The sequence below is a fragment of the Austrofundulus limnaeus genome, unplaced genomic scaffold, assembly GCF_001266775.1.
Source record: "Austrofundulus limnaeus strain Quisiro unplaced genomic scaffold, Austrofundulus_limnaeus-1.0 Scaffold0, whole genome shotgun sequence".
Taxonomy (NCBI): domain Eukaryota; kingdom Metazoa; phylum Chordata; class Actinopteri; order Cyprinodontiformes; family Rivulidae; genus Austrofundulus; species Austrofundulus limnaeus.
This window is the reverse complement of record NW_013952402.1, coordinates 2,557,947-2,569,033: the sequence shown is the minus strand read 5'-3', so window position 1 is coordinate 2,569,033 and position 11,087 is coordinate 2,557,947. Positions and strand designations below refer to the sequence as shown.

Below are 11,087 nucleotides of genomic sequence, written 5' to 3'. Positions count from 1 at the left end.
CTCCCACACTTTATTTTTACCTTCCTGTCATCATTTAACACATGGTAAAATGTTTATTAGTAATTAATAAAATGCTTTTTTTGTTGTGGTGCTAGTTAAAGCTTAAGAATGAAAAAAATAAAAATAAAATACATAATTTCCAACTGTCTCCAGTTTCCAATTTCTAAGTTTTGAATTTTACAGAACTTGAATTAAGCAATTTGAGGAAAATGATGTTTTCTAACTTTATATCATGATACACAGATGCTCCAGCTGTTTCAGCTGACTATTATTAGGCAGGAAAAAACATAAATTTCCATAAAGTAACATGTCTTTATTTTGTCAATGTGGGGAGAGTCATTTCATTATCTGAGTATCATTTTCAACATTTAAAATGACCAAAAGCAGAACGGTGACATTAAATTTCAGAAATTTTCTTGTCTGGATGAATACTATCAATCAGTTTCTACCGTATATATTTATTCATCAAACTTACAATTAAAAGTAATTCGAGAAACCTTGATCAAAATATTTCCTATCCTCTTATTATTTTTTTGTCTTTTTCAACAAAGCAATCCATAAAAAAACCTGAATGTAATGGGCACATCCTCCACCGATGCTCTACCTACCATCCGAGCCAATTCGACAAACAGAATTACGACTGACACACAGCACATAACTTTGTTTCAGCTTTAGCCTTGGCTGAGAAGGGGGGTGGGGGGGAGAAAAACCTTCCTTGTCTGTATGGCCCTAATGGGCTCTTGTACAAAAAGAACGCTGGAAAGTACTATAAGCAACCCTGAAATCACATCTCTAAGATAATAAGCTGAAAGCCTAGGCTGGACTCAAAAGGCAAAACTATGACACTTCAAAAATGCTGCCAAGGCAAAGTGTGCTGCAAACAAAACAATGAATCAATGTAAAAAGAGCCACCTGGAGAGCTTACTCCAGAAAGTTCATTGCATGCTCGCTTTTACTGCAGGCAGTGGTATTCAGGGCAGCCTGAGGAGTATCCAGGTCTTACAGCCCATTTGACTGTGATATCCATTAACTTAACTGTACTATTCTATAGTAGATAACCCTGAATAATGAGTGAAACAGTAATTGTCCCCATACAAGTTCTGCAAATCACGASTGRCATCCAATTTTCACACATAAGCATTCAGTGGTGCTTCTAAATGACAAAAAGAAACAGTTTAGCCATTATAAATGTTACAGGGAGGGGTTATTAGCATACATTAGACCTGAATTACTGTAGTAATGCTAGATGAACAACCAAATTATGAGTGTCACAGTGATTTATGCAGAATTTAATTTAAAGTAAAACAGACATTTGATCTTGGACACCATTATGTATTTTGATAAACTCATATTAGCCCGCATTACACTGTTAAGCATTAAATAGAAATGCTGGTTAATTTTACCCCCCYCACCGCCACCCACTTATATTCAAGATTTAGATTTTAATTTGRTCAGGAGACACAATACATCATGAATTCTATCTAAATTGATTGCTGTAAACCTTTGCATTAACTCCGATACGCTCAGTTAGCTAAAGGTTTAGCCTTGCCCCTTTACGGCAGCCTAGTGAACATGTGGCGAATGATTTGATGTGGCTGCCACATTTATTAAGATGACAGCTATAAGATCAAATGGCATCAGGTTTACCGCTCACCAATTTTTATTTAATTATTTTTATTTTATTGCCAGCATGACAGACAATCCATCTATATTACACCAAATTCAAAGCTGAGAAAAAGCTGCTTACCAGAACTTCCAGTGTCACAGATGCATTTGAAGGAGGTGGGCGAGATTTCAACACACGTCCCATTTTCACAAATTCTGTCGCAGTTCTCTTTCCCAACAACTTCAGAGCAGTTAACCCCTAAAAAGCACGCAGCACACCGTTAGATATTAAAACTAAACATTAAAAAGATAAGCTTTATATTTTCAGAAAATTAGTTGCGCATAGTTCACAACCCCCCCACAAACACACACAATTGAAGAGTGACCAAAAAATGCCCCTTTTCCACTAGTGCCACATAGTGTAGTGTTGGTACGGTCAGTGTCGGAACGGGTCAGTTCGGTCCATTGACGTTCCAGTCCAGTTCCACTGGAAGTGTTTTGAGATGGAAACACATTTGCCGAAGAAGTTCTGAAATGTAAAAAAATTAGCTAAAAATTCGAATGAAAGTTGGATAGAAACACGACTAATGTTGCTGCTACAACTGAAAAAAATACCTCCTTGAGTTGTTGTTGAAAAGGCAGCACAGACGCAACCAGTGACTCCACCCCTTAGCCAAACAGTGACCAACAGTGTTCTGATGTCGCATTTTGGTGCCGATTGGGACTGCTTGGAACCACAACAAAGTAGGTACTAGAAAAAGGGCTGGTTCCATGAATCTGGCCAAATGGAAATGACTTGGAACCGTACCAAACTGTACCGACACTACACTAAGTGGCACTAGTGGAAAAGGGGGAAAAGTGTTCTTACCAGTAAAATGTGGGGGGCACAGGCATTTGTAGGTTCTGTTGTTTGGATCGGTGGATCCATTGCCCAAGCAGATTCCTTTGTTTACACAAGGGTTGTCCATACAGGCATTGAATTTTTCACAAAACCTCCCAGTGTAGCCGTGGCGGCATCTGCAGTGGTACGCACTTCTCCAGAAATCTGTCCGACAAACTCCATTCCCCGAACAGAGTCGGAGAAGAGGTGAGGCCTGGCAAAGGTGTGCTTTGACCGAGACATTAAGCCTCAAACCAAACTTACACAACTGTGTGTCATCTCCGTGAAGCGCAATAAAATAATGATGACCTGGAACAATCCACTTGGCCTCAACTTGCTCGCTTTTATTTATTATGTGGGGGAACAGAAACTGTTTTTGAAACCCTCCGTTTGTAGAGCAACTTTCAAAGGTGTCTTTTGACACGTTGAGGATTCTGATGCCGTATGACCCGAGTGTTTCATCAGCAGACATCAGCAGTTTGTCTCCATGTTGCAGCTGAAGAGGGCATATCTGTGGGAAGTTAAAAAGCTGCTCACTCGATTTGTCTCCCCCCAGAGAGTCCCAGCACTCAAACCTGCTCCTACAGATGTTTCCTATTAGAGTCCAATTCATTTGGATTGTGTGCTTTTTAGGGTGCCATTCAAATGAAGCGTCTCTGTTGCAAACTGTTTGGCACTGCGTAACGGAGACAGCCACAACAATGGCAATTATGTGAAACAACAATGCCAACATCTTCTTTCTCTCTGAGATTAACGCCTCATCAATCTTAAATTAGGGCAAACTTTGCCAGTTTTGTGGGTGATGCAAACAGAAAGTGGTTTATTGTGTGTCCGTTTGTTCCATATAATCCAAGTCCACAGAATTAGTTCAGTCTGGGGGAAAAAAAACATGTAAATATAAATATTACTTGCAAACTTACAAAGAAAAACATTTTTCCAAAATTTACAATGGCTATGTTTTACGACAGAGTATTTGGGCCACAAAATGAGATTTATTTATTTATTTTTTATTTACGAGAATAAAATCATAATATTACAAGATTAAAGTCGTAATATTACGAGAAAAATGTCATTATCTTACATGACGTTCATTTTCCATTCCTGATGTTTTACGCATTTCCTCATCATTTTCCTAACACCTGCTATGGAGAGCCATGCATGCATGTTTCTGTGTTATGACGTTGTTCGCGATGATATCCAAATTTCCATCCAAAGTTTCTCGTAGCATTACGACTTTTATCTCGTGACATTATGACTTTTATCTCGTAACATTACGACTTTTATCTCGTAACATTACAACTTTTATCTCATAACATTATGACTTTTATCTTGTAACATTANTCTCGTAACATTACAACTTTTATCTCATAACATTATGACTTTTATCTTGTAACATTATGGCTTTTATCTTGTAACATTATGACTTTATTCTCATACAACTTTATTCTCGTAATGTTACATCTTTAATGTTGTAATATTTTGACTTTATTCTCTTAATAAAAAAACAAAAATAATCTGGTTGTGTGGCCCTAATACTCCGTCGTAATGTTTGAAAGGTACTATTTACAGGTTTATTTTAGATTAAGTCAGTCATGTTGTAGTTATTGTTTAAAATTTCAACCTTAGGTTTACATGCACTACCTGCTGCACTAGTAACGTGATGCTCGGTATGTTTAAAATAGTGTACAGAAGCTGTTGAAATGGACCAACATGCATATCGGCCAGCCGCCAGCTGCTATAAAGCTGACAGATTGTGCTAATGCTAACATCTGCAGCTCATTGTTGTAATCTTCTGACACGTGTCCAAGTACAATAATTCCCCAGACAACTTAACTGCAAAGTGGCTCAGCAGATTCTGGCAGAAGTGCAAGGTTTGAGAAAGTTTATCAATAATGCAGAAATGAAACTTTAATTATGTCTAAAATTTATACACAACGTAAAAATCCAACTGTTAATTTTGTGTCGTGTTTATGTAGTATTAGCTTTCACGAGTGCATATCAGTACAGAATGAGTATATTGAAGATTGTGTTACCATTGTCCACCCTTGCATTAGTGGGGAAAAGAGTAACCAAAATAACAAATATGTGCCATTATTTTTTACTTATTGTTCTCATCTAAGAGAGAAAAAATATGCTTGGTAATACAATTTAGGTAATGACCAAAATAATGAAATCTCAAAAAAGTGAAATCAGTTCCCTTCCTAGAGTGACTGAGCAAAGCCTCGATTCTGAGATGAGGAACTAAATCATTTAGAAGAAGCAGGAAAAGAGACGTTGCTTGTCTACACTGAATAATAATAATAATAATAATAATAATAATAATAATAATAAAACAGTTGTAACTTCAAAATCACATTGCATTTGCTTCAACAAAAATCAGCAACTAATGATATAGTGGCTTTTTGAAGGGTTATCCCATTTCAAAGGGCAATATTTCAACCACTATCCCTTGTGAATTTAAACTGCGAGCCAAGGAGTTTCTCCAAATGTACAGGAAGATGAAAAATGAAATAGTTTTCAGAGTAAACAACACTTAGGCTCAATAAACATCTTTTGGACATGATTGCATTTCCAGCCTAAAACTTTATATAGAGCATCCGAACAGATTGTGTAGAATTAGTTCCACTTTAATACCACAAACTTGTGGCTTCAGCATGTCTAGCAGGAGCTGTCATAATCGTATGCGGTGCTGCTGACCACCAAGTGTGTCACAGCAGTCTCAGACTCCCTGAGGTTTCTACAGAGAGTGACAGTGTCAGATGAAATATTCTCTCTCCTCTGCCGGTGCCTGATACCTCAGTGTCGGTCAGCGAGATGAGTTAAAGCAGACAGCATTGTCTTTCTCCCTCAGGCCTTATTCATACGTGGGCTCCAGATAAAAACAACAAAGCAAGGAAGCATCGCTGCAAGAAAAAAACTCAGCCACTTCATCAGCTCAGAGGAGCTGATATGAAAAGAAAAAAAACACACACACATGGTGATAAGTAATAAAATACTGAATATGGAACACAAATATCAGTTAAGGTTGGAATGATGAAGTGAATAAGATTGCAACTGTTGTCATTAGAGCTCAGTGGGAACCTAGAGGACCTCATTTGCATGAGATGAGGTTGGCTATTGTGCTTCACTGAACGAATCAGAAAACTTCACCTAATTTCTGAAGAAAAAAAATTAAAAATCAAATATGTTAGAGAAAATGTGATTGCCCTAGTGCTTGCAGAATATTCATCACAAGCACTGTGGCACAAGATCAAATTACACTATAGTTATTTATTGCTTCATTCAAGTTTAATTTAAAACTGCTTTAATTTGTATTTTTACATCAACAATCAAATAAAATCTCGTAGAACATGAAAGAAAATCTGAAAGAAGATTATGAAGATGAAGAGCTTTGTTCCCCGAGGTCTAAAGAGCATTCGAATATTTCTTGTTTTTACGACTTCATTCATTTGTTCACTGTTGGTACTGGCAGGCAGTTGTTTTCAGTAAAAAAAGAAAAAAACAAAGCTCCAAAACCCCACTGTGTGCTAGACGCAAGCCCCTAAGGGACATTCTGAAGACTTCTGACGGACCACTACCACCTGCAAAGAGAGACATATGTTAGCAATGAATACCACTGACGACAGCAGAAACAAGATTTTCAGTCACCTTCCAAGCTTGTTTACTTGCTCCCAAAGTCCGCAAGCTAAAATGGCATATAATCTTCAACCAGAGGCTTTTCCCCCACTTACTTTCCAATTTTAAAGTTATTCTGATAAATACTTTATGAATGCAAAACTGTCAAAGAGCACGAATAGAAGAAAAGCCAAACAAAACTTGACAACCCACATTATCAACTAGAAGGTATAGTGAGGCTGGAGCCAGGCCCCAGCTGATGTGGGGGTGAAAGGCAATTCCCTGGGCACTTCAGTCCAGCATGGTGAGAGAGAGACAAACGTTCACACTGACACTCACGGCAAGAGTAGATATATAACCACCAGTTAGCAAAAACATTTCTGTCTTTGTACTGCAGCAGAAAGCCTAATCACTCAGAGAAAACTCATGCAGTCACAGAGAGAACACGCACAAAGAAAAATCACAATGAGAAGATGGAGCTACAACTTGGAAAACAACACGTTCTCACTCCCGACTCCCGACTCGTCACCATATGGATGCTTGGTCAGGTACCGTCTGCGTTCAGTTTTGTGACATCAGGTAACCCCCCACGTTAGTTATTCACGCCTTCGGCTTTTCTGGGTTGTGCTACATAGGGGTCTTTGGGTTGGGGGTCTGTGGTTAATAGGATTAATAGTTAATTTTAGGTACTGACGTCAGGGATAGGATTTATATGGCTAACAGAAGTTAAATTTAGGGTCTGGGACAGTTAGTTGTTGCACATTCTCCATACTTTCAAAATGGTTAATACGAGGGATCAGGGTTAATGGTTAATTTTAGGTACTGAGGTCAGTGATAGGATGTATATGGCTAATAGTTAAATTTAGGGTCTGGGACGGTTAGTTGTCGTGTATTTCCTACTCTTTTCAAAAATAAGACAACACGCTCCTCCTCCTCAGTCTCAACTCGTTAATAACTGACGTGAGGGGGGTACCCGACGTGTCTAAAGCTGGACGCAGACGGTACCTGACCAAGCGTCAATATGTGACAAATTGGGAGTGAAAATGGATTGTGGAAAAGAACTAAACCCCCAAAAGGATAAATAAAAAAACAAAAAAAGATTCAAACTATTCCTGATTGCTACAATTCAATATTACTCTGGATAATAGCAAGAGGTATATAAATAAAGTACTTCAAATAAATAACGTAAATGTAAAAATACCTCAACAGAAAAAGACTTTGGTAAAAAGTAATTTCACTGATAAGAAAAGTACTAAAGCAAAGTCTTAAAACTGCTCAATAAACGGGAAAGTAAAAGTAGATTAAAAGTGCTTTTACACATTCTAAGAAATTAAGTTTTGAATTTACTTAACCAAGCTAGTTTCACTAAACTGAGTTGAGTAAATTAGCTTTTTGCACATTTCATTTTAAAGAAAATGTGTAAATTGCTTTAGTGGAACCAGCTGACATAACTTAGGTAAATTCAACACTTCATTTTTTTAGAGTGCAACTTTCATGAMTTCTGGTCATATTTAAATTTACAACGTGTTTAATTTTAAAGTACAGAAGTAAAAGTATTTATATGTTTTGAATGTGACAAAATAAAAAAAGATAAAAAACTTGGTAAAATTATGAATCCTCAAAAAAATTACTTAAGTACTGTGACAAAGTAAATGTACTTAAGTTACTATACATCTCTGACAATAGCACATAAAAACCGTGTACTTCTGTTCAGATACCAGTACCACAAATGGTTAGATCAGCCAGAGCCCCCCTTAGAGGAATCTTGTCCATCTAAGATCTAGAATCCAAAGCCTGGGCAGTGACAGCTGGATTAAATACAATCTTGTATCACCATGAGTGTGACAGCAAACTGACAGCTTCAACAAGTAATATGAGAAAGTAGATGGACTGGATTTGTTTTATGTTTCAATTTTGTTCTAGTGAGACAAAAAGAGGCCAGTGATTTTACACTAAGCTCAGAAAAWTTTACCTTTATAATATCACCATAAATTCTAATACACCAATTAGGGTTGGGCAATATTGGCAAAAAAATTAATCACGATTAATTGTGGCATTTAGCCGATAACAATTAATTAGACGATTAACCCCCTGAGTCCCAGGACACACTTATTTCGCCCAACCCCAACCAACCTAAACTAATTTTTACCAGCCTGCAATCTAAATGAAATAAAGGAAAGCTGTTTCACGCCAACACAATTTGCAAACATGTCTTTTAGACTCTAAAGCAGGGGTCTCGGACTCAGTTACACATGGGAGCCAAAATTCAAAACTTGGTCCAAGTCGAGCGCTGATTTCTGTCAATATTTATAAAAAAATATTGTTTTTAAATGTTATCTAACAAATTATTCTTAAAGAAATACACAAATTCCTTAAATTTCAAAGTACACATCATCAGCCTTTATTTCTTACGCATTACACTCTACTCACACGTACTTCATTTACTGTTTAGATACATTTTCTCAATCCTACAAATCGGTTATATACGTATATAAATAAAAAACCTTCACTAAAAATCTAATTATTTGACTTTAAAAGTAGAAGAGAAAACAGAATTATTGTCAACTACTAACTGGCATGAAAAAAACTGCACAATGTAAAGTGAAACAACAAAAAAAGTTTACATTTAAAGTATTCTCTTTGGGGCCAGATGAAATGTTAATGAGGGCCGGATTTGGCCCGCGAGCCTTGAAATTGACACATGTGCCCTAAACAGCAATTGCCCCTACTAAGCGGGTCGTCATTGAAATTCATTTAATCTCAGTTGCCTTCAGTCCTGTCTTGACGAGTCTCCACTTGAGTAAGGGTCCTCTTGGATATTAAGATGCCTTAATGGAATGGATCAATGAAAAATAAATAGAGCTTCAAGTATTCAAGGGGTGGTTCAAGTATAATGGGGGTCAATAAGTCAAAAAAGGTTGAGCATGGAGAGGTCAAATAATTGTTTCACACAATGTCCTGCTATCAATACAACCAAGTTCATCCCATGATTTAAGATGCCAATCATGCACGTGTGCAGAGGGCAATAGATCAAGGGAGTGTTGTAAACCCTCACTTGGCTGATAACTCGGGGAGACACAAGGAGGACACAACAAATTATCACATCAAATTGATGGGTTACACATCATTCGCTCTGTTTTACAAAAAAGTTGCAATAGTTTCAACATCATGAAACTCTTTCTTGAAAGGATATTATTCAACAAAATGTATCACACAGAGCTATTTATTCTAATGAAGAAAAATAACTTGGTTACCTTAAAAGTGAGGCAGTTATGTCCAGTTTTAATATTTACACTCCTGAATAGAACTTTTGTTGCCCAGGACAAAAATGAATGATAAATAAACTCATTAATAAAAATAATAAATGCTCGCCAAGCTATAAACCTAATTCTGTTTCATCAAACAAAAGTGAACGCACTTTGTTTCAAAACTAGGCTAAATCTAAAACCCATTTGCAAACGCGCAGTCTAATGAGAAACATGGCGTTTTCATTTTTCCTCAAAAGCACCAAAGTTTTTTTTGCACGCCGAGCTGTCAGCGAGCTGCACAGAAACCGTGATGAAGATGAGGCCAAGAGAGTGAGCTGAAGTTGCTAGTTACAGCACAATGGCACTCATGCAAAAACGAGGACGCGCAGGTGTAAGTTGAGGCAAACATTGTTGAGATAAACAGTGCAATCCTCCTTGCATATGGTAATTTCTCATTATCGTCTAGTGATTCAGAAGTTCTTACAACCTGACAGCTGCAGTGACTGCTGTTTTAGAGAGTGTAGGATTTTTTTTTCCTGCTCGGGGACTGGGGATAACTTCTCAGAGGTTTGGATTTGTACTGCATGTTAAATAGAGTAGGATGAGATTTGCACTGAAAAAAATATATTGTGTGTCTTTGTCAAAACATATTCTCAGGGATCTTCAAGAGTCAAAAGAAGTTTTGCTTTTCCAAATCCACCATGGTAAAGGTTTGAATTAATTAAAGCTAAAGGATAAAACCAAGTTTGTCTTAAGTGATCACAACAAACAATGAAAAAGCACACTGACTCTAAGACTCATAGGGAATGGGAAAATTTTCTCAAGTCAGGAGCCATCATCTTTCTAATTCACAATCTTTATCTGAGGAAAAAACAAGCACATGTATGTTTATATTTTTATCACCAGTCGCCAAAAGGCAAAACCAAACAATAATGTTTAGCATTGTCTGTTACCAAAACCATTTTAACAGAATATCAATAAAACTTGCAGGAAGTAATCAGTGTATATAAAACCACGCAATTCAATATGGCCACCCCAAACAACTGACCTTCAAAAAAACACAACAATAGCTAAACTCAGACAAGTCTACAACAAAAATTTGGATGTGGTAGTAGCTGAGACTGATTATAAGCACATATTCTGAATGCTAACAGATTGTTCAGCAGCTTTGTTTTAAAATGTTGCCAGAGACAAAAGTCTGTTAGCAAAATATCCCATTTATACCAGAATAGATCAAATCCAGGAACATGATAAAATATCCTTCTACTTGAATTACTTCAAAGACTTAAATAGACTAAAATTAGCCACGACAGCTAACTGACTTAAGAAAACACAACAGATATTGTGTTAAAATTAGTTCTAACAAATAGTTGTAGCTCCAAGTCATTCACAATGCACTCATTGCACACAATCTTTGCTTTAAAACAATAGTCTTAATATTTAAAGTCAACCCAGTCTGTTAGTAAAGTTTCCGATTTTAACTGACTTTAAGAGTAAATCTGAATCAGGACGGACACTACAACTAGGGCTGGGCGGTATGACCTCAAATTCATATCATGGTAGAAATCGAACCCCTTCACTGTAACAGTATATATTGCTGTAGAAGATTATCATAAAAAGCAAAGATAATGTAATTTTTAGAGCATTTATTTTGCAGAAAACTGTAATCATAATCAAACCCAACATTTTTGCTGTAGTGCAAATTAACATAACAGGAGTATAAAAGGTTTATATATATA

The 11,087-nt window shown here is 36.8% G+C and overlaps 1 protein-coding gene across 1 annotated transcript in view; it reads right to left on the bottom strand.

The window, feature by feature from the left end:
• eys (eyes shut homolog) overlaps window positions 1-11,087 on the bottom strand; it is a 205,300-nt gene that overhangs the window by 189,871 nt on the left and 4,342 nt on the right. The window contains exons 2-3 of the mRNA XM_014010919.1: window positions 2,474-3,358; window positions 1,748-1,864 (exon numbers count right to left, since the gene is read on the bottom strand). Coding sequence (XP_013866373.1) covers window positions 1,748-1,864; window positions 2,474-3,218 — 862 coding nt within the window. The 5' untranslated portion in view covers window positions 3,219-3,358. The remainder of the gene's footprint in view (window positions 1-1,747; window positions 1,865-2,473; window positions 3,359-11,087) is intronic.